The sequence below is a fragment of the Phaeodactylum tricornutum genome, chromosome 3, assembly GCF_000150955.2.
Source record: "Phaeodactylum tricornutum CCAP 1055/1 chromosome 3, complete sequence".
NCBI classification, from domain to species: Eukaryota; Bacillariophyta; class Bacillariophyceae; order Surirellales; family Neidiaceae; genus Phaeodactylum; species Phaeodactylum tricornutum.
In genome coordinates this window covers 384,575-409,910 of record NC_011671.1, presented here as the reverse complement: position 1 = coordinate 409,910, position 25,336 = coordinate 384,575, and the positions used below count along the sequence as shown (strand labels likewise).

At 46.9% G+C, this 25,336-nt stretch overlaps 10 protein-coding genes across 10 annotated transcripts; 5 read left to right on the top strand and 5 right to left on the bottom strand.

The window, feature by feature from the left end:
• Nucleotides 1-270: 270 nt before the first annotated feature.
• On the bottom strand, nt 271-1,853 carry PHATR_54164 (bacterial type voltage activated sodium channel). Its single transcript, XM_002186019.1, has 2 exons — nt 1,054-1,853; nt 271-974 (listed from the first exon to the last, which is right to left on the bottom strand). The coding sequence occupies exons 1-2, from the start codon at nt 1,667-1,669 to the stop codon at nt 343-345; spliced, it is 1,248 nt and encodes a 415-aa protein (XP_002186055.1). The 5' UTR covers nt 1,670-1,853; the 3' UTR covers nt 271-342.
• Nucleotides 1,854-2,451: 598 nt separating this feature from the next.
• Nucleotides 2,452-4,312, bottom strand: PHATR_43911 (predicted protein). The gene is made up of 3 exons (XM_002186018.1): nt 3,939-4,312; nt 3,586-3,774; nt 2,452-3,492 (listed from the first exon to the last, which is right to left on the bottom strand). The coding sequence occupies exons 1-3, from the start codon at nt 4,236-4,238 to the stop codon at nt 2,653-2,655; spliced, it is 1,329 nt and encodes a 442-aa protein (XP_002186054.1). The 5' UTR covers nt 4,239-4,312; the 3' UTR covers nt 2,452-2,652.
• Nucleotides 4,313-5,342: 1,030 nt separating this feature from the next.
• On the top strand, nt 5,343-8,555 carry PHATR_10319 (predicted protein; the record flags this gene model as incomplete). Its single annotated transcript, XM_002186302.1, has 2 exons — nt 5,343-6,120; nt 6,238-8,555. Coding segments are annotated over 2 exons (3,096 nt in total), but the record flags the coding sequence as incomplete, so codon positions are not given.
• A 116-nt stretch (nt 8,556-8,671) lies between these two features.
• Nucleotides 8,672-9,511, bottom strand: PHATR_18516 (succinate dehydrogenase cytochrome b subunit; the record flags this gene model as incomplete). Its single annotated transcript, XM_002186017.1, has 2 exons — nt 9,334-9,511; nt 8,672-9,103 (listed from the first exon to the last, which is right to left on the bottom strand). The coding sequence occupies exons 1-2, from the start codon at nt 9,442-9,444 to the stop codon at nt 8,711-8,713; spliced, it is 504 nt and encodes a 167-aa protein (XP_002186053.1). The 5' UTR covers nt 9,445-9,511.
• Nucleotides 9,512-11,436: 1,925 nt separating this feature from the next.
• CATR1 (caltractin) lies at nt 11,437-11,892 on the bottom strand (the record flags this gene model as incomplete). The annotated part of the gene is made up of 1 exon (XM_002186016.2): nt 11,437-11,892. A coding segment is annotated over one exon (456 nt), but the record flags the coding sequence as incomplete, so codon positions are not given.
• A 618-nt stretch (nt 11,893-12,510) lies between these two features.
• On the top strand, nt 12,511-12,959 carry PHATR_43907 (predicted protein; the record flags this gene model as incomplete). Its single annotated transcript, XM_002186301.1, has 1 exon — nt 12,511-12,959. One exon carries the CDS (start codon nt 12,511-12,513, stop codon nt 12,880-12,882), a length of 372 nt encoding a protein of 123 aa, XP_002186337.1. The 3' UTR covers nt 12,883-12,959.
• Nucleotides 12,960-14,161: 1,202 nt separating this feature from the next.
• PHATR_43906 (predicted protein) lies at nt 14,162-15,094 on the top strand (the record flags this gene model as incomplete). Its single annotated transcript, XM_002186300.1, has 2 exons — nt 14,162-15,023; nt 15,074-15,094. Exons 1-2 carry the CDS (start codon nt 14,277-14,279, stop codon nt 15,092-15,094), a joined length of 768 nt encoding a protein of 255 aa, XP_002186336.1. The 5' UTR covers nt 14,162-14,276.
• A 751-nt stretch (nt 15,095-15,845) lies between these two features.
• Nucleotides 15,846-19,575, bottom strand: PHATR_43905 (predicted protein; the record flags this gene model as incomplete). Its single annotated transcript, XM_002186015.1, has 2 exons — nt 15,846-17,766; nt 17,850-19,575. The coding sequence occupies 2 exons, from the start codon at nt 19,573-19,575 to the stop codon at nt 16,376-16,378; spliced, it is 3,117 nt and encodes a 1,038-aa protein (XP_002186051.1). The 3' UTR covers nt 15,846-16,375.
• Nucleotides 19,576-19,821: 246 nt separating this feature from the next.
• On the top strand, nt 19,822-22,056 carry PHATR_43904 (phytoene desaturase. zeta-carotene desaturase. bacterial-like protein; the record flags this gene model as incomplete). The annotated part of the gene is made up of 2 exons (XM_002186299.1): nt 19,822-21,432; nt 21,502-22,056. The coding sequence occupies 2 exons, from the start codon at nt 19,822-19,824 to the stop codon at nt 21,979-21,981; spliced, it is 2,091 nt and encodes a 696-aa protein (XP_002186335.1). The 3' UTR covers nt 21,982-22,056.
• Nucleotides 22,057-24,021: 1,965 nt separating this feature from the next.
• Nucleotides 24,022-25,164, top strand: PHATR_43903 (predicted protein; the record flags this gene model as incomplete). Its single annotated transcript, XM_002186298.1, has 1 exon — nt 24,022-25,164. Exon 1 carries the CDS (start codon nt 24,271-24,273, stop codon nt 25,162-25,164), a length of 894 nt encoding a protein of 297 aa, XP_002186334.1. The 5' UTR covers nt 24,022-24,270.
• Between the last annotated feature and the right edge of the window lie 172 nt (nt 25,165-25,336).

The following is a 25,336-nucleotide window of genomic DNA, read 5'->3' as shown; positions in this document are numbered from 1 at the left end:
TTTAGGGAACGATTCTTCTAACTGTAAACAGGATATCTGTTGCACATTCTACGAAATAAAGTTGTTGTGCGCCCCTTTCGACAGACATCACAGTATGTGCAAGAGTAGCCTGCATTACTTTTTGTAGTTTTGCTATCCCCTAATTTTGGGGCATCCTCTTCGTAACTCCGTAACTACAGTAATATTCCGCTTTCTTACGTAATCCTGATACAGCAAAACAACAAACGTTGGATCCAAATGCGGATCTCTACAGAAAAGAAGGAAGTCGTTATCACAATGGTTTCAAATACTAGTGGCGTAGCTCTGGGATGAAGAGAGCGTGCATAACGACTACGATTATCTTTAGGCACGAGCTTTTGGTGGTTCCCCTTCGTGTGTGTCATCTTCAGAGCCACTACCATTTGTACAACTATCATGATCGTCAATGGTATGCATCGATTCCGCAGCATTCTGGGTTTGCAGTTGACGGGTCAAAGCTTCCAGTGTCAGTAAAGTCTCTTCCTGCATACGCGTCAACTCTTCCACGTGGTCTTCCAGAACGTCTAGTTGCGCCCGAACATCTTCACGCACGGCAGGACGCACCGATTCATCGTGATTCAAAGTGCCGTCGTCCTCATAGGTACCATGTAGCTTGGCTTTTTCATCATCATGCAAGGCCGAAATAGCGTCACAGATAACAGCGATGATCAAGTTCACCACCACAAATCCAGTAATGATAACAAAAACGATAAAAGGCAGCCAGGCCCAGGGATATACTTCCATGACCTGCCGTGCAATATCAGCCCATCCATCCAGCGTCATAATCTGAAAAAGGGTAAAAAATGTATCATCAATGCGTCCAAAGTAATCAGCATCGGTAAGGCCGCGCTCTCCTAAGTCTTTGAAGAGCTGTGTAAACATTACGGCGAAAATGTATGATACCAAAAAGAGCAAAAGCCCAATCGCGAACATGCGAGGCATGACTCCGAAAAGAGCTGTACGGAAAGAAATTGTTAGACACTGAAAGTGGTGGATGCATGGAGTCAACTAAAGGTAAAACGGAATCAAACGTACCCAACACTAAATTCTTCATGACCTTGATTCGGGTAATCAATCGTAGTGCACGGAAAATTCGAAAGGCGCGAATGATTTGAACAGAAGAGAAGCTCCAGGACATGGCGATAACTATTAGATCAAAACAGAGCCACCCGTCCAGCAAAAGCCTCCAACCGTGGTAAGCAAACTGCATGGCGAGCTCGATCGTAAAGATAATCAAGAATATCTGATCAACAATTTCAAAGGCGTTGTTTACGCTTGGATCTTCCCGGACGAAATCGAATGTGGCAATCCCCATCATGAGTGCGTTGATAGCAATGAGTGATACAATGAAAAGTTGGACCTTTTCCGAGTTCACAAAAGTCCCACTTAGATAACGAAACGCTTGGAAGGCATCCATGGCGCTACGCACTTGCTGGTTTGTTCCCGAGCTGTAAAGATTTACATTCGGGTCTACGGCTTCTACAATCATATCTTCGCAGGAGTTGGCGGCTTGCTTGCTCTGGCCTGAATCGGATTTGGACTCGCGGCTGTCCTGGGAAGAACTTCTTCGAGTGCTATCGGTTTCGATACGGACGGGTCCGCCTTCCGTGGCCGAGTTGTGCCGGTTGTTCCAGTCCGATGTTTCAAGCATGCTCTACCGCTGAAGGTGTCCTTTCAGAGTTACAGAATGCCTTTTAGTCGACAGTGAGGGCGTCTGGTCAGATTTGTTAATAGAAATATCTTTTCTCTTAATATGAGTTGGTGTGCAGCCTCGTGCAGTTATGCGACGATTGCGGGAGTGAGGCAAACAACGGTGTTGACTTGCTGGAGACAAGAGAAACACACGAATGTACGAGAGTAACCCATCGTATTTACTGTTTGGTGTGTGTTGCGATGACCGGTGGTCAAAACAGACCCCCGTTTTCTCATGCTTAACCTGTACCCTCTTATACTTATGTATATGTATATATATGTGATGCAGGGCGTTGTCAAGAAAAACACCTCTAGGATCGAGTGTTGAGCAGTATAATTGAAGGCCCTGCATTCAGCAAAGAGTTATGGAAATATGTCGTATCTGAATCTCACCGGTAAAGTATGTGATATGTAAATTGCAAGTTCATCGCATCGGAGATATCCATCAAGGTGTATGGTACCGGTCAAAAAGAAAACTTTCTTGCTATGGTGCTCTAGCTTAGGAGGCTACTAATCGCCAGCTTGCGCTCGTTTACTGTCATGAAATGTACATTCCGATACATCAAGTCTTGTCGTATCTATTGGGATGCAAGGTCTGAAAGGTCTGATGCCGACACACATCTTGTATCTAACAGGACGCAAGATGACCAGTCGAATTACTTCATAGCTTATGTCGTACCGCCTGCTCAAAGTCGTCGAGGAAAATAATTCATCTCTCCACTAGCTTTTAAGGTAGTAGTTGTAAACGGAAGTATGTTCTACTACTTGTTATACGATGGGGTAGCCGTCGAAGGCCTTGGTTTGTATGTGGGTGTGGGGAAATAGAAAATGTTCTCTCCATGGGGTTTTCTTGTACGCACATGAAGCGGCTCAAATGTCGAATCAGGTCGGTGCATGCCATGTCCAATCGCAGATCATTTTGAATTAGTGCCAGATTCTTCACTATTCAAAGGCACCAGCTCCGTCCAAAGAAGAAGCTTCTGCTTCCGCTACAACTGCTTTCGGTGTCGAAGTGGGGGGGTTTTCCTCTTTACTGCTGCCGGAACTCGTTTCCAGCATTTTTCCCATACGTGCCGCCAACACAATGCGCTGTAGAGCCATGTGGTCTTCTGCGGATGCTTGCATGACCGTTTTCCAGTCACGCGCGACTTCGGAACGCATGGCGATAATGTCTTCAGCCATGCGCATGGGATCAATCAATTCCAAGGCAATTTCACTGGTTTTCAGAGATGGAGGCGTCAGAAGCAATTCTTCCACAAAGTCGTCGGCCCGTCCGTATTCCTGATTGCCGTCGAAGTAGCGGGAGACCCTGGAAACATAAAATTCTCGCAACCAGGAGAAGGAGACTTCGCGTTCGTCTCCAGCATCCCGGTAGGCTCGAAGTACGCGATGCACAGATTCCTGGGTGGCCAACAGAATCAGTAAGTCGAAATTTCCTTTCCGGTGCGGTGACGATCCTTGACCAAGTGAGTGTATAGTGTTCGAGAGAAAAACCATAGCGTTGCGTTCAAAGGCCGCTTTCTTTTCTTCCTGGCGCTTGTTGGAATAAGGTGCCGTGAGATTTTCGATTTCCATACATTCTTCTGGCTGGTCAAAATCTTGGCATTCTTCTGATGCTCGATCCGATAAATGTTTCTCCGTGTAGGATGTGAGAATCATATCATTTGCCTTGACGAGGGTGTCCAGGTCAACGACCCATTCCTTAGCAATTTGATCGCGGACGGAAATCAGGCGAGATACGAGTGAAGGGGGGTCAATATCGATTTCAAACTCCACAAACCGCTGAAAAGAAAGTAGCAAGCAGAAAAGGCAAAGGATTAGAGATTGATCACCAGTAGACACGCGAAATAAAAACTACATAGGAACTCGACTCACATCTTCCAAATAAGGATTGTCTTTAGACCAGCCGCCGTGGCCCCCTCCTCGTCTTCGTGCCGAGACGATGACAACCTCAGAGGGACGGGACGTCATGTCTTGTAAAATAGAATCCCATTCCGGATAGATTGTCAAATTGAATGCCCCAGATCCGTGGTATTCGAGAAGATTGGTAAAGCCGTAAGTATGCTGCAATACAACGATAAAAGAGGATAACAGAAACGAATCAAAAAGAACCACGTGAGTTCACTTTCTTCGTCGTGCAGTCCAGAATAAGTGGAAAAGTAACTTCTCCTACTGGATTATTGGGACCATGTGCAGGACGCAATTTCTCAACACATTCCGGAACTTACCTCGAGCCATCGGACAGTATGTGGGTCTCGACAGGAATGTAATAAAAACATGAAGGATTGAATCGCTCGTTGGGTTAGAAAATTGCGAACATCGGTGCGAGCTTGATTGCGTCTGACGGCGGCATCACGTTGGGCTTCATCTTCGTCATCCCAGGCAGCCATACCAAGGATGGGGGGCACATTGGCACCTACTCTCGACCGAGAACGGGACAGCGTAGGGACAAAGGCCGACACACTTCTCGTGGAAGTACTACTGCAGGAGCATAGCAAGGCTATGGAAAGTTTTAACCAAGCCTGCATGATAGAGGGATGTGTGTCACCGTAGATGGAAAGAAAGCTTCAGAGCAAAAACCTTGTATTTGACTATGAAACGCAAAATGACAGTTTGAAGAGTCGAGAACATTCCCCCACACGACAAATTGGCTCGGTGTGTTTCGAAGAAGCCTTTTGTTGATGGGCGGTGTTCGGAGCGTCCCCGTGAATCGGAAATAAAATCCGGGTGTTTTCACGTAGCCTACAGTAGAATTGCTACGCAGAGTTCCGAGACACGGCGCCGATGCCATGGACATCTGTTTGCTGACGTGGACTACGGGAATGTCTACGGTAAAGCGTGATTTAGAAGTCCCCTCCCACAGTGCGTCAGCAAATGTCTAGTGTTGCGTCACGAATAGAAATTCTACTGGAAATTCGATCCGGGTTGTTCCAAAAAGCAACCAACCCGGATTTTGTATATTGAAACCCGGATTTGTGTTTTTGGCGCCATTTGTCATTGATGTTGTGCTGATGTCATCATACGAAAGTCTGACGAATGAGGACGATGATGAGGGGCGGGGAGGCCCCCCCCGATCCCAACAACGGCGGATCATGCCAGAAGCTTCACTGTCCGTTGTTCCTCGTGTCCTCCGAGTTCCTTGAGGACCGCACAGAAATCCTGTACGACTGGGGTTTACGGATCTATCGATCGAGCAAGACCGAAGCAGAAACCAAGCTGTGTTTGTGTTTTCGTAAAGTGTTGATCTGCTCTACGGATAATTACAAACCAACTGGGTTTTGTGAGCAGGAATTGATTAATTGGCTTGATATTTGTCGGAACAAATGAAATTGCCTTGGCTCGGTCCGTCGGCGGCAGCCTTGCTGCTTTCGTCCCAAACGATGGCTTTTCTACCGTCGTCGTTGCCGTCTCAATCTGCTCGGAATGCCGGAGTGACTCTACAGGAGAAGCCGTCGGCTTCGGATTCCTCGTTTTCGTTAACGAATTTATTTGCCAAAACCGCCGCGGCTTCCGCCCCGTCCTTGCGCGGCAAAAAGGCGTTGGAACCGCATCCGTCCGTCCGAGATCATATTTCCCCCCTCAATCGCTTAAAAGAAGGTAACCGAAAGCCGTACCCGACAACTTCGGAAGTCTTACCGATGCATCCCGACGTACGCAGCGGGACGCTTCCCAACGGATTACCCTATATTATTTTGCCCAACAAGGCTCCGGCTGGACGTTTTGAAGCCCACTTGCAGGTCTTTTCTGGTTCTTCCGACGAACTCGAACCACAACAGGGTATTGCGCATTTGACGGAACATGTTGCTTACATGGGATCCCGGAAACGCGAGCGCCTCTTTGGGACCGGTTCGCAAACCAACGCGTATACCGACTTTCACCACACCGTCTTCTACGCTGCCTGCCCGGTTCTCAGCCCGCGGGGTAACCAACCCATGCTTCCCATGGCCTTGGATGCGTTAGTGGATGTGATGGAAGCCCGTGTTGAGCAGTCCCGTCTAGAGAAGGAACGAGCGGCCGTACTTTCGGAGATGACCATGGTCAACACCATTGAATACCGAGTGGAGTGCCAGATTTTGTCTACACTTCATCGAGAAAATCGTCTCGCCAAACGGTTTCCCATTGGCAAGGAAAGCTTAATTCGCTCCTGGGAAGGAGATGATGTGCGTACTTGGCATCGGACGCATTACCGCCCCGACAATGTTTTACTGTATTTGGTGGGGGACATTGATCCTAGCGAGGCAGAAAAGGTGATTGCCGAAAAGTTTGGACACTTGTCTGCGGACCAGCAAGCTACCGAGATTAGAATTCCGGAACTTAAGGTCGAAGCTTCAAAACTTGCGGATGCCGTTGTGGCCGGTTCTATTAAGGCTGGACAGTCATGGCACTATCCTCCAGTCCGGCATGATTGGTGTGTTCCAAAAGGCAGAAATGTTGATTTGGAACTACTCGAAAAGCTTGATTACGATTTGCATTTGCAAGGTCCGTATGTACTAGACGACAAGGTAGACTTGTTGCAGACGCAAGAAGTTGCGCCGGGGAAAAAAATTCGTCCGCATATCTTCCGACACGAACTCCTGCAGGCCTTTTCCTTGCACTTGTTTGCTAAACGACCCGTGGAGGAGATTGTGGATTTGGATGGATTCCGACGGTCTATGGCACGGCGTGTCGCTTTGGCCGCTTTGCAAATTCGTTTGAACGTTGGTGGACGCAGTGACGACCCGGCTTTTACGTTTGTCGAATTTAATCAACTCGATTCGGCTCGCGAAGGATGCGCTGTTTGCAGTTTGGATTTGACCTCCGAACCCGCTCGTTGGAAAGATGCGATCGGGAAGTCCGTGTCGGAAATCCGCAAGTTGGGCTTGTATGGTGTCACACCGGGAGAAATGGAACGCTACGCGTCGTCATTGATGACCGACGCCGAACAGTTGGCCGCTCAAGGTGATCGAATCAGCCACGGTGACCAATTATCGTATTTGATGGAAACTGTGGCTAACGGGCACACCTTCATGTCGCCAATGCAGTCATATCACATGACGGCCAAAGCCTTGTCCACTATGACCCTAGAGGATGTCAATGAAGCTGCAGCGGAATTGTGCTCGCACGTTTCTAGTATTCATGACGGGGCCGAGGCGTCGGAAGGACCAATTATTGCTATTGCATGTACACCGAAGGGTCCCAAGGAAGGTGACCCTGGTTTCTGCGACGAAGACAGTTTGGTACAGGCCATATATGAAGCTTGTCAGATTGAAGTCGAACCAGAAGAAGACGTAGTCGTCCCTCATACGCTCATTCCTGAAGAAGAACTAGCGAAGGCGATTGCAGAAAACCAGCCCGAATGGAAAGGCGGCAAGTTCACTGACGGTACCCCAGACACTGCAGCCGACTCGTTGACCCGTCCAATTACCCTCCGACGTTTTACCAACGGAATCCGGGTTGGGGTCGCTCAGAACCAGGCCGAATCACAGCGTGGTCACTTGCGTTTAGTGGCTCCAGGTGGGCGGGATGCAGAGAAGCGTCTTGGATTCAAAAAGGGCTCCATGGCAGTCGGTGCGCGAACAATGCAAGAAGGTGGGGCCTTTGGTCCTTGGACTCGAGAACAGGTCGAATTGTTCTGTGTCGATCATTTGCTTATGGTCGAAATCAACTGCAACGAAGAAGCCTTGACGTTTGATTTTGTGTTCCCGACAACGAATGTTGGTAATGTTGGTTTCGGTGATGATGTTCAACTCGGTATTACCGGAACTGAGTCGGTGATGCAGATATTGCGTGAGATAATGATCGGTTTTAAGTGGGAAGAGGATGCGCTCGGCCGAAGCAAGCAGAGTTTCCGTAGCTCCCACGAAAGTCTCCAGAAAAACCTTGAAGGATTGAGTACTGAGCGTGTGGCTGAGGCCATGACACAGAATGACGATCGTTTTCTCTCCATTGACGTTGACTCGGTCAACTCTGTAACACTTGACGAAGCCAGACAGGCAGTCATGTCTCAGCTGATGCCTTCGAACGTGGAGATTTCCGTAGCGGGCGACTTTGACGTAGTCGAGATATTGGAAATGCTTTACAAGTACGTGGGTACGATCCCAGCGGACGCTAACAAGGAATTTCTGGTGGAAGACCCGAAGACATTGCCGTACAATATTGGACGTGTCCCGGCGACGGAAATCCCAGGCGGACACATTGAACTTCAATTGCCTGATTCGGACCCCCGTGCTGTTGCGTATGTGGCGGGAACCGCACCCAATGCATGGGGATTCCTAGCGGATGGTGCTACTGTTACGGAACTCCTTTTACAGGGAGACAAGCGCTCATCGGATGTCGCGCGAAAGCGCCGATCGCACCCTCTATTTGCCTATGCTGCCCTCAGTCTCCTTTCCGAGATAGTCAATCGTCGGTTGTTTTCAACAGTGCGTGAGCGCAAACAGCTAACATACGACGCCAACTTCTCGTTTTCTGGTTTTGAACGTTTATTGGGAGGGTGGTTCCTTATCACGGTCACTGCTTCTAAGGAAAAAGCGCAGCAAGCACTCGAGGCATGCAAGGAAACAATACACGCTTTACGCAAGACGAGCACGATTACCCCGGATAATGTGGAATCGGCCAAGCGAGTCGTCTTAAACCGACACGACGGAGAGTTACGGACGTCGGCCTATTGGACCCACATCATGTCTGGTATTCAGGAGGAACGGATTCCACTCAAAGGACCTTTGTCCGTGACGGACTTTCACACGGTTGTTGACTCAATAACTCCGCATGATCTTCAAATGACATTGGAGTGCCTTGGGGTAGAAGACAATGAGCTGTACACGTGCATTGGTCAGACTGTCTTGCCGGAAGGCTCAGAAACCACGGAAGAAAGCCTAAGCCGAGTGCCAGTGATTGGTATGAGAAGAGGTGGAGCTTTGACAGGATAGATAAATCTTGAAGACTAAAGAGGACTATCGAGTAAATTGCTTTTAGAAATTGTCAAATGATATTCATGTAAAAATAGATATCTCGTTTTCTTTTACATAAACATAAGGGCTCCGCTGATAAGGGCGGAACCGGCGAAAAGCTGGTAGGAACTCTTCGCAACATCCGTATTTGTCAGCATTTCGGGGTATTGGTCCCACATCAAGTGTCTCAAACCTCCCCCATAATGATAAACAATGGGGAACGAGATGGCAAACTTGGATCCAGCGGATATCAGCATGCCTTGAGATCCTACGAATTGCATGATGTACAAGGCACTTCCGCTACCTCCTAAAAGCTCAGCGGCTCCGAGACCCAGCGCGCCAAACGATAGGACGCACCCAGTAACACGATTTGTAATACTGGCGACAGCGGCGATGGGGAAATTATACACGGTAACGTGAGGGCTGACGGGTCGTCCGGAATTCTTCATACGGCTAGTATAATTCTTTTGCATACGAACAATGGGTAAGAAAACGGTGAAGCCCATCGAAGTAGTGATATAGCGTTCAATTGCGTGCACTCGAAAAACGCTCGCCACGAACAAGGGCGCTAAGACTTTTGGAATGCTCTTCTTTTTGTTCTCGCTTCCGGATGCTCCGGTGTCCATTTTGTTGATTTTTTACCAAAGCATTTCAAAGAATTGTCGGAATCAGAAAGCGAAGCAAATCAACGTACCATCTTTTTGTATTCTTCTCCACTAGATTTAGAAAGGATTGTCATGGACCGTGTAGCTTGCAAACGAGCGGCCCTCTGGAATGATTGCTTCAAAAGGACGTTCAAAGACATTGCGGAAAAAGATCGTATCTCCTAAGAGAACAGTTGAATCGAATTTTTGAGTGCGCTGTTTGGTCGATGCTCCCTTTTGCGTTCTGTGATTTGAGCCTCAACAGGAAGTTCGGCGGGTGGAGCAAACCAATTTTGGGGGGTCTATCTGTATGATGCTGTGATCGTGCATGAATCGATAGTAGAAGTCGAAGCAGCGTCTATCCTTCTGTCAACTGACTGTGAGTTCGTATCGATATCGAAGATCGTGTTTTGATTGGTCGAGAAAATTCATTCGATTTCGTAGCTGTCCTACGGGAATTCAACGTTTGTCACCACCGCCTCTGTTGATTTGTCTCAAAAGAAGGCGCTGTGTTGTTTGTCACGAGAACCAATTGTAAGGATTTCAAACTTTTTGTGTAGCGTTTTCTTTCATCTTTCGCGCTTGCTACTACTGGAAAAGTGTTTATCATATGAGTCCATTGTAAATCGGCGTAAAATGGTGTTTCGATGGTCTTGTAGAACCGAAACCGACCGATCCTCATGGCACGGCTTGTGCTTGGATTAGTCGAACGAGTCAATCTCAACCCCATCCTTCCTGTAACGTTTTGCAGTTTTTTATATCGTCTTTTTTGACCATGGCCGGAGAACGCATCATCAACCAGAACCCCTATTTGTACGGCCCCGGACCAGTCAAGCGTGTGCCTAATGGTATACTGAAAATGTACGGCCGAGCACCTCCGCTCCAAGGGTTTTCCATGGCAGCAGCACACGGTGTCGCTTTGGCCTTGGCTGCCAGTTTTGGCTTTAAGTACTTCGTTGGTGACGAGCAGATTAAAGCCATTGAAGAGTACTACAAGGAGAATCCTCCGCGTTAAGTGTAAAGAGCAGTTATTAGAAAATACAAATTACTTGTATTGCAAAAAGTCACAACTTTCTGTAGTCCACATTACTTGGAGCTTACGGTACATCTAAACCCACGTGATAATTCACAGTCAGTAAAAGTGTTCATCGTCCGCATGATTTCCTACTGCGCTCTCTAGGGCACATTACATCTGAGAGCTAGTTGCAACTATCCCGGTTTATCAATGATGCTGTTTCATAGATGCAATTTATGTAGGACCAACTGTAATTCCGTATGCAGCTGACTGAAATCTGTGTGTTGGCGTTCTACCCAAATCTGAACGCGCGCGTCCACGAATTCCTCGTTCTAACGTAAATTTGATCGCAAGGTGACCCTACCCTATTTGCCGCTGAACAATGCCAGGATTCACAATCAGGCATCGACTCTTTGTTAACAAGTTTTGCCTTTCTGAGCCGAAAACAACGAGAAAATTCATTCTGATGGATTCACCGGCAGTGATACATTCGGACATAGTTGTAGGAATCATGTCTTACGGGCAAACCGCATCCAACTTGTGGGGACCGAAGATCCTACTCAAAGACGAAAACAGCAGCGACGGCGTAGAACTTTCCGTTCACACCTTACCCAAGCCACTCGAACGCGAATTTAAACATGTGTTCGACGATCGGAATCTCAACTTAGAAACCATAGCCGATAGTACAGCCGAGTTTCTGGCCATTCCCACAAATCAGCGGGCACTCGAGGATCTTGTTGGAATTGGAGAACACATTGAAGCCGAAAAAGATCGCCTTTTGAACTCATTTATGGAGTTTGCTCGAATGCTGTGTCAGAAAATCCGCGATGCCGGGTACTGGTCGGATTTTATCGATCCTTGCTCTGGACTGCCGATGCTGACCATGAATTGTAACAAGGTGTATTCTGAGGTTGATGGAATGGAGTGCTGTCTGGGCTACAGAGCCTACAATGCAGGGTTTTGTAAGATTCTTACACATCCTGTTTGGGGAAGTGCGGTTTATCCTGCCACCATGTTTGCCTACGCACCAAGGGTTCTGATTCTGACCATGGTGGAAGAGTTTCCATGTCTAAAGCAAATCAGCTGACAGTGAGAGTACTAAATTGACGCAAAACCAAAAAGTAAACCTATACTTTTTCTAAGAAAACAGTTTTTTGGCCATGATGCGCTCAAAGTCTTCCAAGTATACTCTTCCGTCGGATGACGTGCGTTCAATCATTTCATGGAGTTCATCTTCTTCCATAGCTTCTCCCAGACCAGTGGAAGCATTTCGCAAATCTTGCACGTTTATGTGTCCCTTTCTTCCTTCATCGAAAAGATCAAAGACTTTTTGGATCTCGCTGCGGCGATCATTCGGATCAGGTTTTGTGACTAGCTCAACAAACTCGTCCATGGTAAGAGTTTTGTCTTCCGGGAAGCTGCTAGAGTTATAAAGTAGGCGTTGCAAATTGGAGTTTCCCTTTTTGGATTGATCTACTTCACTAGCAATTGATCGCAATGCATCACGAACATCCTTGAGAAGAATCGACTGAGTGTTTTCCTTGTCGAATAGACGGAATGCATCACGAAGATCATCAATCTCGCCTTGGCTGAGATTCATGGTCCCGCTCTAATCCAATAAAATATTTGGTCACCTTTGCAATGCACGCTAATTCAAGAAGTCTTGTAAGATTTGAGACGCTATTCTATGCAAAACAGTTCACGCCGCGCACCTGGTTTACAGAACCTTGTGCTGTCCCTAGCCGACGGACGAAACAAGGACTCACGAGGTTATGCCACAATTCCGCTATGTATTTCACCGGTCTCTGTATATCCCACCAAATGTAGCTTGATCACGCCAAATTCGTGCGGAAACAAGTCTCTTCACTGGGAAGCTAGCCAACAGGCGATTGTCGATGCAGAGAGTGATCGCGAGGGGGAACTGGGCGGCGTTAATGTAATGTATCTGGGAAATTCGCTGCCACATGTTTCACATATGCGCAGAAATTTAAAAAAAGTATTGTCACATGTGGTGTCGTAGGAGACTTATTTGAAAGTAACCGTCTGTTACTGACATGACTAAATCGTCACTCGAGTGACGGAGCAGAGCAAAAATTTGATCACTCTTTACGGTTCAAGATGACCAAGGCAACTGACTGTAAACGCAGATGCCCGGCTTATGGAAAAACCACGGGACTCGAGCGCATTACTGTGTACTATTGCATACGGCAAAATGAAGATCATTACTTTTGCAGTTCCCTTGTCCTCATTTGTAGCTGCAGCCGGCTTTCTGTCATCAGGTATGACAGCTCAGACCAGCTTCAGAGTCCAGAAGCATAGGAGATTTGCCTCGCCGAATTTGCTTGTGCTCAAGGAAAAGATTTCAAAGAAGCGCCGAGATCAGCTAGGAATCGGCGAAGGAGAAGACGAATACGATCTGGATGTAGCACTGACCATTAACACAGATCCGTTAATTTCCAAAATCATCGCGGGATCCTTTATCCTCGTCATGGTGTCCCTCTTACTAGTTGGAGTTGTCCTTCCTTCTCTAACTGACTACGGCGAAGGAGTTTGTAATCCTATTCTGTCCGCTGGTAGATGTTAATCTGATAATACCGATATCTATCTAAAGGCAAGGCAAATAAGTGAAAAGTTAATTTAGGCCGCACACGCTAAGATTCGACATCGTTTTCGACTTCACCTTTTGCCGACGATCTAAAAAGGCTTTGAAGCCTTCAAATTCATTTAGCTGTGTGTTAGTCAATTTGTTCCCGTGAAGATTCAGATCAATAAGTAGTGTATTTTCGAACAGAGATTTCGGTAGCGGCTGTGGATTCTTGTCCGAAAAAATCGTTGATACAACCGTCAGTTTGTTATTGCGGAGTGAAAGGGCTTTCAAAGTCCGAAGCCGACCAAAATCCTCTGAGAGTCTAACGATCTCATTGTCGTCCAAATTAAGATCTTGAAGATTACAAAGGTAAGATAATTCGATCGGAAGAGAGGTAAGCCTGTTTTTGGAAAGGTCGAGTTTCTCGAGTTTGAGAAGTGGGGGCGAGTGTATTGCTTTAGGGACGTTTGAAAGAAAGTTTGACGACAAATTGAGCTGCCTAATGGATTCAGGCAGAGCAGAAATCGAATTTTCTGAATTTCCTGTGGTAGACTGACCGAGTTTGTTTCCTCCAGCAACTAAATTCTGCAGCTTCGAGCACGAAACGATCGGATCCAAAGATCCACTGGGTAGATGGTTTTGCTCAACATTTAGCGACTTGAGCTCCCTGAGCTTATCGATCCTCCCCAATCTGGTGAGGCTGTTCTTGGAAAGGTCAAGCGTCCGCAATTTACTTAGCTCTGACGAGAATACCTGCTCTGGAACATGCTCGAGGCTGTGCTCGCTCAAAGACAATATACCAAGCTTCTCAGCGTTTTCAAGTTTTTTTATGGTCGCCTTTTTTCCGGTTTTGTTTTGCGGCTGAGAATTTCCCATCTCCGTGAAAGAGCGTCCGAGATGCCACTAAGATCAGGGCGCTTGAATTACGTGACGGAATGTAGAAAGCGAGCAGAATCAGTGGTTTGCTTGACGATCGATTGATGGTGGGCGATATTAGCACAAGACCATCACCCGACTTCGGTAGATGCATGTTTACTTCCTCTACTTGCTTTCAGGTATATTCCGTGGAACATGGAAAGTCGGGTTACCAGTATGCGGATCTCGCAGACTTTTCCCAGTATGTGTGATTTCTAAAAAACCCTGAAATATATTTAAACTTTAATATTTGAAACAACTCTCTCCCAAATTATGAGATAGTTCCAAGAAGTTTCCTAACAGATTTTCAATATTAATGTCGGCGTGTCGAGAGAGAGGATGACAAGGGATCACTCCATTACTGACTATTGGAACTCTGTATCTGAGGAAATTGGAATGCCGTGATTTTCATACTCGTAGCGGGAGCAGAGTACTTGAGTAGGTAGACGCAAGTCGGCCCCGCTACCGTGTTCGATATGATGGGTTCGACGAAATATGACAGTGCGGTATCTAATCCACTCATTTCGGGATTTGTATCGGGAAACCCGAATACGAAATACGAATCGTCGCTCGGCCCGGTACCCCTACTCGCTTTGGCGTCGCCGACAGTAAGAGAACCAGTTTCGAGTGAACATGATGAGCCTTTCAATTTTCGAGATCTACATCGTGACCTCGAGGGAATAGAGGCATCTATGATTGTTAGAGCTTGGTCTGCTTGTCTCGGCATTGCGGCTCTTCTAGATTTTTCTGCTGCGATGGTGAGGCGACTCCTGTCTAATTCAGTCCTGCGCGAGGAAAGGGAAACCAAGAATTCGATGGAAATACTACCTCGAAACAGAACTACTGACAAAGTGGTGGAATTTCTCCAAGAGAACTCGTTTGCCTTTGGAATAGCCTTTTCTTTGATGTGGTTCGTCGACTCCTTTGTAGAGGCTAAGCGGCGCAAGAACGAGGCTTTCCGAACAATTGATCGCGCCCACCTGCTAGGGGAGACACACAACGAAAACAGCAAGACGAATTTCTGGAAACTGCCTTTGGTAGTCTACTACAAGGCAATTTCCGTACAACTCCTTCTTCTTCCCGTTGGGTTTTTTGTCTTTGCCTATAGTGCCATGACTTGGCTCAGCGACCCTTGTTGCGAAGACCAAATTATTCAAATTGTGCATCGGACGGACAAAGACGATGTTCCAGACGAGTATGATTCCTTTACGAAATACGCCAATGTTAGCTTGGGTTTCGCAGTGCTAAAGCATCTTCTCATAACGCTGTCAAGACGGACTGGCTACCATTTTAAGAGGCGTGGAATTGACGCGGCCAAATACTATTGTCGTTTATTGATTTTCAAGGCATTCCGTCACCCCTTCGTCTTCGGTCGTAGGGTGCGAATGATTCTGAAATTGGTTCGATGGGCAAAGTATCTCGCTCCCTTGATTGGTGCCATCGGCAAATTGAAAACAAACTTAAGTGATCTTTATATTCGATTCAAACAATACCGCAAGGCAACGCATGCGAAACGAGTGAGAATGAGAGTTTTGGGAAAACTTCAGCCTGACGCGCTTCGAGAGCACTGTGCTCTGATTATTCAAAAGACATTCAGATCGCATCGAAGCCGAAAGTCCATGAGAGCCTTTAAGCTGTTGCGTGGCCAGAGCGAGTATATTGCTGCAGTGAAACTTCAGAAGCAATTCCGAATGATATTGGCAAGGGGGAAAACTCAAATTTTGCGGAAGAAGGATGAATTGAAACGGCTTCGGGCAATGGAACGCAAATCGCTTCAACGAATGGAACAAAGGGAGAGATTGAAAATGTACAAGCTTCAAGAAGAGCTAAAGGCGGAGACGAGATACTTGTTGAACGAAAAACTTATTTTGAGGCCCAACACAACGTTTTCGGTGACTTGGAAGTTTTTATTTGTCCTAGCTGTACTCTTCGACATTTCACAGCTAGCGCTGAAACCTATGCTGCTAACATATAGAAATCCCAGGACTGGCCAATTGCTTCAACTCGAACGCGTTCTTGGCATGTGGCTCATCCCAGTGCCTCTTCGGGAACAAGAAGTCTGTGCTGTAGAAAATAGTGTCCTGTCGGGACCACTCATCTTACGAGCCATCCAACGCAAAATCATATACTTGAAGAGAAAGCATCGTCATGCCGCCCAAGACTCCCTGCCTTGGTATTGTTCGGAGTACTACGAGAGGCTACAAACTATATACATTCAGGTGCTCGAATTCGGCATTCACAGGTTCTTCGCTTTTGTGGGCTTTATTTGCTTCATGGATGTGTTTGTTACCTTTTTCACTGGAGACTTTGACGAGCTTACAGGAGTTCTTAAGCCAAAACCACTTTTTCAGAGATGGATTGCGCCTGGAATGGCTCTCCAGCTCCTTGTTAACCCAAAAGTCGAGGGGGCAAGCCACCTAGTGGCTCGATTGCTGATGTCTATAGTGCAAAGAGGCCCAGTTCGTGTCCTCCGCTGGGCAGTTGCATTGTTTTTTCCTGTACTTCTGTTTGTAACTCGCTTGCTGTCCATGGTGTGGCAAAATTGCATCGTCTGCCAAAAGAGGGAAGTGCTTTTTTAACAGGTTTTATCTGTGTCGCCTGCATTTACTGTTAAAACCCTACCAGAAAATGCTAATCCCTCTTGCTCGACTACCTGGCTCGGGCTATCGATACACTCCCGAATGTTGTCTTCAAGTTGAGAAGCAATACCCGGATCTGAAGAGACGTCCGTTTCTGGTTCCTTCCAAGGCTGACCTACCCAAGAGCCGTTCTCACGGCAGTACCTTAGAAATGGAAGCCAATGATCCTTGTCAAGGCTGAGCACTGTCGGGCAACCGATCACTATGAGAAGCGCTTTGGCCCTGGTGAGTGCCACATTGAAGCGTTTGGCGCTGGCGACAAATCCAAGGTTGAATCGCAGGTCATGCTTGATGTGTTCAGTCTCTGATCGGACCGTCGACAGAATGATGCACTGCCTCTCTTGTCCTTGAAAGGTTTCGACTGATCCCACCTTCACGTCGTTGATGCCACGATTCTTCAACAGTAAACGAATCTTCTGGGCCTGGCGTGCATATGGAGTTATCACTCCAATATCATCTTGCTTTAAGGGTGGCCGAGAGTGGTTTAAAAGGATATCTACGTAGTTGAAAGACTGAATTGCTTCTTCGGGGTTGAACCAAGATGGAGAGGATCCCTCACGGAGATTCTCACCCGTCATTGAATGAAACATAACTGGAAAGCCTTTCACAGGTAATTTCTCCCAGTTCGCGAGGCTATGAGTACATTTAGTATCCCCACGACACAGTAAATCGTTTTCGTAAAACATCTTGTTCGGAAGCTCGATTATTGCAGGATGGGATCGATAGTTCTGGACCAGCTTCGTAATTAATTCCGCCGGGTATTGTCCGTCTTCTTTGTAGTAGATTGAACGCTTAGATAGACGTTCCATGTAAGATGTAGACATCCCATAGCGCCGACAGAGATCAGAAGTGACGATTGGACCAAGTTGTTTCGGATCGCCTGCCAAAATAATTTGACCGGCGCCGAGTTGTTCGTCAGCATGGCTGAAATTTAGTAGCGTCGATGCTACTGAAACTACTTCGGGTTCACTAGCATGTCCAGCCTCGTCGACACAGAGGACATCAAAAAAGCCACGAGGAACGCCGAGCCGAGAGAACCGCGCCGCTAAATTGACGGTACAAACCACAATACGCCCGGACAAAATCTGATTGAGCTGCCCATCACTGGTCAACCCTTCCTTAGTATACTTGCGAATCAAAGAGGGGACGCTATCTACGTTTCTACTGTACGCTATCACGCGCTTGAGGTCAGATGGAGAAAAGTACGACACCAGTCGTTCAACGAGAGCGTCGGCAGCATCATTCGATGGTGCAGTGACAAGAATTTTTAGTCCGTTTTTGTGCCTTGCTAACTGGAGGATAGTTTCGGTAACCGCGGTGGTTTTCCCTAGAAGCATCAAAGAAGAGATCACTGTGTTACGGCTACGGACTCGGTTGCGACGCTTTCGACATCAATAGACTCGCGCTTACCTGTACCAGGAGGACCAAAGATAATGTAAGGGAGTGGACGCAGCGCACCCTCCACAGCTTTTGTAACAGCAAGTCTTTGTTCGTCGTTCAAAGCAGTATTTCCCCATTCCAGACGCGACGAATTGTCCCGCCCGACTTGTGTACCTTTGATTGAGGCAACACTTTCAATATTAGGAAACAGTGGATCCTTCATCTGGTGCTGTGCTTCGATCACTCCTTCGTGAGAAATACGGAATGTCATGCGGCTGAATGTGAATCTCACATCAACGGAGTCAGCCGTTGGATTAAATGAGCGAGAAAAGGATTGGTGGAATTCCAGAACTACTTCAAGCAATAGCGTTCGTTCGACACGGCCCTGGTACAAACGACGATTCCAAGTGACATTTACCATATCGCCTCGTAAAACGGAAGGGCGGCCTTCGGCTAGGCCTTCAACAGTCAGTTTAAAGAATTTGCCTTCTCTCTTCAATTTGGCGCCCTCAAGATCGAAAAGCTTGATATCGCGGTAGGCCTGCAACTCGCTTGCCCAAAGCATACTCTGGTAGAATTTTGCATAGTTCCTACCGTCCTCATGAGGGAGTTCAATCGCATTTTCAAATTCAGGATTCCCGATCATTTTTTCCACGTTTGCTGGAATTTTGTAGAGTGGGAGGTTTGCGAAAGGGTTTCTGGTACCGTTGTGATTTCCTTCCGGTGGCGGGGCGAATATTTCTATCGGCTTCTGGCTGTGTATGTTAGATATCTTTCTTTCGTATAGGCTTTGAGGCTCCACCTCTTTATGCATTTTCTTGTCGCCTCCTTTGAAAGTTAGAGTTCGCAAAATGGAGCATGTAGAAAACTGAAAGGTCAGGCCGACACGAAAGACTCCGGGGAAATTTGGCAGAAAGATGAAGTTGGCTTCGGTCTTTTCGGCAACGGTGTGGGGCAATTTCTGCCCCACGTATCGGAAAGATTTCCCGTGAGTACCACCGATATCGATTTTCTCCAGAATAGCTGGCGCAGTGGTCGAGGTGATCCTCAAAGAAAAGAAGTATCCTCTGTGCAAAGGAACGATATCCGCTTCGGTCGGTGCTTTGCTAATCGAGATTCCATTTTTGTCAGCTTCTGCCTGCTTTCGACTTTTGAGAACTTGAGCTTGGATTTCTTTCATCTCCTTGGGGGACGGGATCTTGCGGTCAAGTTCAGCGAAAGTAACTGCCACCTGATCGTTGACTTGTTTCGTGGGAACGAGACGCGTCCGATTCATCGTCAACCGTTCATCCTGGCGTCCTGTGTGTCCGACCCTGTCTTGCGTTGGGATGAAGTCTGGAACAACCCGGGTAGCCACCTTGTGATCCTTCCTGGCATGAAAATGCTTTTTGAATTTCCCAGAGGGGCCTGGAACTCTGTCTTTCGATCGGCGTGAGTTACCGCTAGTACCTTGTGGTGGTTTCTTTAGGAAAGTCCGGTCCGCCAAGCCATTTTTGGACTTATTGTTTTTCATCTCCGCAATGAATGACTTGCAGTGAAGTTGCACAACGCAGCCTTCCAAAGGGCTTGTCAAGAATTCCTTTCTCGTTTTTCGGAGGTCGATGTCTTTTGGTAACACTACCTTGGCGACAGACCCCTTTCCGGCCTTGTGGATTGGACCGACACTGGAAAACGAAACCTGAACCTTTGCAAGATACGCCGAGAGCTCCTCGATGGTCGCCTTCCTGGGCAGATTTTCGAGCGTATACTCTGGCATGGTACGTCACTTGTTGGTCGGTAAACATTGTATTCACAGTACGGTGAGTAGTTATTTCCTCGACAGTGAAGCCGACCAACCTGACTGTGAGGTTGTTGGGTACGGAGTTTTCCTTTTCACCGCACTATCGTTCGGTAATTCTGGATCCTCGTAGTTCCGTGACCCACATTAAAAAATCTACCATCAATCACGCTCCGACATTACAGGCGAATAAGAAAATTTACAGTTGATTCGGATAGTTACCGAATGCAATCACGTGTTTGTCACTTTCGCTTCCGATGGGATCCTTCGGGAGATCCATCCAAAATTCGTAATTTGGTGATGCGGAGCCGCCAATCCAGTCGGCGTCCAGGGCACGCGCACGAAAAGGGATCGGCGAGAGTGACCCAAACGGCCGGATTGTTTGCCATGCGCGATGCACTGGGTATCTTGGCGCTAGCATGGTGCAGCCGGAGTAGGAATTCGTGCTCGTCGTCTATTGCCGTCGGCTCCTTTGCGAGTCCCCTTTCTCCGCCTCCCGGGAGGAACCGAGCCACGCAGCGGCAACTAGTGGTGGCCCACCAGACCAATTCCCAACAATCTGTCGTTGGGGGTAGCACAAGAAAATCACGCCGTGTTGTCGTCGTGGGTGGGGGAGTCGGTGGGTTGGCTACGGCGGCTCGTGTTGCGGTAGCTTCGCCGTCTACGGAAGTCATCATTTTGGAAAAGAACGACTTTGTTGGAGGCCGTTGTGGGTCATTCAACGTCGATGTGCCCGGAAAAGGAACATTTCGTCACGAACGAGGACCCAGCCTGCTACTTTTGCCTCATGTCTACCGGGAAATTTTCGAATATTGTGGGAGTACACCGGAAGAGAATGGGTTGGAAATGAAACAATGCACTCCGGCATACCAGGTAGTCTTTTCGGACGGAGACTGTATTCAACTGGGTTTTCCCCGCGCATCAGACAAGGTTGAAAGATCCGAAGAAGAATTGAAGTCGCGGAGGAAAATGGACACTTTTGAAAGGAATGGAGCCGCAAAATGGGATGCCTACATGAAGACCTGTGAAGCGTTCCTTGATTGTGGGCTACCAAACTTTATCGAGCAGCGTCTTGACATGAAAAGTTTCCCTGCTTTTATTCGAGAAGCACTCAGGGACTTTGGTAAAGGGTGGCCGTTAAAACCCCATTCGGACGTTTTGGATTCTTTCTTCGAGTCCGACAAGATGCGTGCCATGGCTTCCTTCCAAGATTTGTACGTCGGGCTTGAGCCCTATCGCAACAATCAACTACTTGGGGGAGGCGTTCTGACTACTACTGCACCTGCCGTATTTGGTCTTTTGGCTGCGATTGAGCTGCATCCCACGAATGCAAAGTGTGGTGTGTATGCTCCAATCGGAGGCTTTCAGGCCGTTTCTTTGGCATTGGAAAAGCTGGCAAGATCGTGCGGAGTAAAGACTCTTACTGGTAGAGCTGTATCTGAGGTAACCGACGAAGGGGTCTTCTATGTAGAAACACAAGCAAATGCTACAGAGACAAAGTTTCTTTCTGCTGACCTGGTGGTGGTCAATGCGGATTTCCCATACGCAACGCAAAGTCTTATTTCAAAATCGGAAACCAGGTACAGCCCCCGGTTTGACTGGGACGACCGATTTCTCTACAGCAGCGGCGTTATTGCATTTCATTGGTCGGTCGGTAGATCTCTGGATGATCTTTATACGCACAACGTCTTCATGGTGAGTGGTAGTCGCAAGAAGGTTGAAGAAAGCTGGAGTGTTCTGCGAGATGCTAGTACATCCTCCTTTGATTTTGAGGATGCCGAGTTTAACTTTTACGTTCATCGACCAATGGCGACAGATTCCACGGCTGCTCCCCAGGTAAGACGATGAAAACTCGAAGAATGTCAAGAAATGTATGCCTTTAATTTTTTGTTGAATTTTTGCCAGGGGCTCGATGCGATTCTGATTCTCGTTCCATGTCCAACACTTCTACGTGACCCTGCCAATATGCATTTGAGTCGGGATGAGTCGATTGCAGCGTATAAAAATCAGATTAGTGAAGGAAGTATCAACATTTTACGGCGCAAAGTCATCCAACGCCTGACGGCAATTCCTTCCTTGGCCACCTTTGGCTCGGACGATATTCTGGACGAGCACGTGGACACACCCGGCACGTACGCCGATCGGTTTCATTGTGGGGCAGGGTCCCCTTTCGCGCTAAGCCACGGATTCAAACAACTCAGCCTCGCTAGACCTGGTCCTACGTCCCAGAAACACCATAAGCTTATCTTCACAGGAGCAAGTGTTCGACCGGGAAACGGGGTTCCTTTGGTGCTGATTGGTGCCAAGGGGGCTGAAGAGGCCATTTTGTCCAAGCTGAGGGATACATCAAAGGATGTTCAGTGGGAAAGCAAAAATGCCTGGTAGGAAAAACTATTATATGAGCAGCCGTGTTTGGGCCACTATCTTCTAGATAAACCCGGCAAATAGCTCTGATGTAAATCATTATACTGTGAGGACCTTTTGGTATCTACTCTTTCACACTGCTAGTGTTTGTTGTTGTGTTCTTTATTTTTACTTTCCACTTGTTGTGTTCCATCTCAAACCTCGGTGTTTGATCTCTAATCTTCGCTGTTTCATCGCTCTCTCTGATGGTTACTTTCAGCACTTCTTCATGTGCTACATTCATTCCGTTGCATCCTTTCATAGGATGATCATATCCCAAAATCCATCAAACACAATTTACTGTGATAGCTCGTGATGAGAGCTCGCTCTCTTTCAAATCTCTTCGTGTGACAGACAACCGCTTTCTGCCGGACATGTCCCACTTTACTGCCAAACTTCACATTTCACTGACTGTGAGCAGGAAGTACTCTCATCATCTTCGAGTTTCGATCCGCTAATTCCAGCCATGCCAACCGCTGACAAGACAAAGCAGGCCAGTTATTTACTCTCACTTTAACTGTAAAGTAAACTTTTCTCCACTTGTCACGTGCATGCGTTTTGTATTCCTACCACTGTCGGAACATATTAACAGGAATACCTCGATACAGCTTTCGATCAACCTCTGATTGCAGCCACAATATGGTCTATAATCCGAGGTTCTTGTTTTTCATTTTCTTTCTCTGTCATTGTGCGGAAGCGTTTCAAAAAGATCTACCAACGAGGGTGAGCACCCGATCAATGAATAAGCCAGTTTTTGAGCTCGGATTATCAGCAGCCCAATATGGTCCTCAAGCGATATCGCTCTTCAGTAAGTAGATGGATGTCTGTGATTTGATCAGGTCATTTATTTTCAGCTTGCGGGCTGACCGTTCCTTTCGATACTTTAGATAACATGAAAACACCTGCGAGTATCATCGCAGGAGCTATTGTCCCGCTTGGATTGGTTAATCCCCTGCCCTTCAAACCGGATGGTGATAAGAAGGAGACGAAAACCGAGAAGGCTATGAGGAAAATGTATATTATTGTGGCAGCACTTTCTCTCATGTCTGAACTCATTGCTGTAATCTGGTATGGTTCCTTGGGTTACATGTTTGATCAATAGGAAGCAAATTCTCACGATTTTCGAAATTTCCTACTTTTTTAGGGCCACTGTGGGAGTAAATCAACTAATTGAGAACCCAGTGGCTCCTGCTGCAAGCGTCTGGTACGTCATTGAAAGTGGAGGATTTTTAGAATATTTTCTTGATTGACGTTCTAACAACTTCAGTGCGTGCCTAATTCAATCGTCAGGGACCTAATACAGCGGGATTTTAACTTACAGTGGGCAGGTAAATTTCATTTCCTCGGACAAAAAACTCTGAAGTCCTGACCATTCTCATGTTTCCTTCTCTTGAAGCGCTGTAGGAACTAATGCTCACTTTGTCGGTGGAATGCTTGGTTTTGTGTATCTGATTGGGGCTAGATCGTACTTTCACGTTCAAGGACGATCACTACGAGCTAGTGCAGCTGGATTCTCTGTTTCAGGATTTATGCTGATGCTGTCAATTGTCAACCGGACAGTCGCGAAAGGAGGTGGTGATGCTAGTCACAGATATGGGTCTTCGATTCTAGCGTTATGGGGGAATTATCTAACACTTCTTGCAAAACGTGCCTTCAATCCACGTAGCATTGGGGTGCTCGAGATCAGTTCGATATTTCTGATGGTTGGAAGTGCTTTTTTTGGAGCGCGAGCGCTGCTTCAGCAGTTTCGGAGAATTCGGAGAAGGACTAGCAATCTGTTTTCCATCTTTGAAACGTTAATTAGGATTCTAACACAAAAGGAACTGCTTTCCATGTTTTTGAGATCGAAAGTTATGATTCTAAAAAGCAAAATCTATTTCGTTCTTGTGAGTTTAAATTATCGGCTTTTCATCATGGTCGCCATCGTTCCGATGCAGAATCTCACAGTCAAACCGTCTGGTTTATGGGCCGAAACTGCGGTCAGTCACAGCAAGCGTGTCGCCACAACATTCCGCTTTCTCGATTCCCAGAGGTTCCGTGCTCATGCGAACTTGCATTGACAGTGAAAAGAATAGTTTCGTTTAGAATTCTGTAGCTCAATGCATCATTTACCTAAAGTTATTATCGAGTCAGAATATATCTTTGAGGGATTTAGAATTACGAAGATTGTCTGAGAGTTGTATTGGAACTGTCCTACCGAACTTCAACAGCACGACATAACTCCTTTTACCATAAAGTCAAATCGATATCGCCCCAACTCCCGACAGCAAAATGATGTCCAAGAACGAACACAATAGGATGGAGGTGGAATCCACCACGGATCGCCATGAAGACAACTCCGACGCTGTGGAAACTATGCAAGAGCCACTAAGTATTCGAAATTTGAATGTAGTCCCGGCCTCACTAAAAATATGGAATGGAGTCGCCGTTATCGTTCAATTTGCCCAGGCGGCTGCCTTGTTTGCACTCTCGGCCAACGCAGACAATGCTTACTATTGGTATACAAACTATCCAGCTACTTTCGAAGACCGTGACGAGAATCCGGAAGAATTTGGGCGCCCCGGCCCTACCGAAGTAGCGGATTTTTCCATTACCTGGTATTCTGCGGTCTTTATTTTACTATCTGGCCTGGACCATCTTGCTTGCATCATATTCTGGTCGACCTACAAATATCAGATTGAGCGCCATCAGAATCATTTCCGCTGGGCAGAGTACAGTATTTCCGCGAGTCTGATGCGCATCATGATTGCTCAGCTCGCTGGTGTCACAGACATTCACCTTATTTGGATGCTGTTCGCATCGACCGCCATTACTATGATTCTGGGCGGTATTCACGAATCGGTGAATGCAAAGGCTCGCGCGGATGGGTTGAAACAAAATTGGTATCCATTTCTAGCTGCTTGGATACCTCACCTGGCATGCTGGTTGGTGATTTTCAACTATTTTTTCAAGGCTGTGATTGAGGGAGATCCCCCTAATTTCGTCTGGGCTATCATTTTCGTTTTATTCTTTTTGGACGGTTGCTTTGCAATCTTGTTTACGTTGCAGTGGTTTAAAATCGGTATATTCAAGGACTACGTTGCTGGGGAGAAGGGTTTTATTGTGCTCAGTTTCACGGCGAAGGTTCTTTTGGCTTGGATCAATTATGGCGGGGGATCCCGATAAATTCCAGGAGTTTACTGTCAATAGTTTAGTACAAAAATCATATCAGAGGTAAATGTGAAATAAATCTCCTGAATTTTATGGTTGATCACAAAACCATGCAAAGGAATGTATTGTGTGCACTTTCTCTTTATGGTCAACTTTGTATTTCGCTGTCTGAAAAGTAATGGTGGAG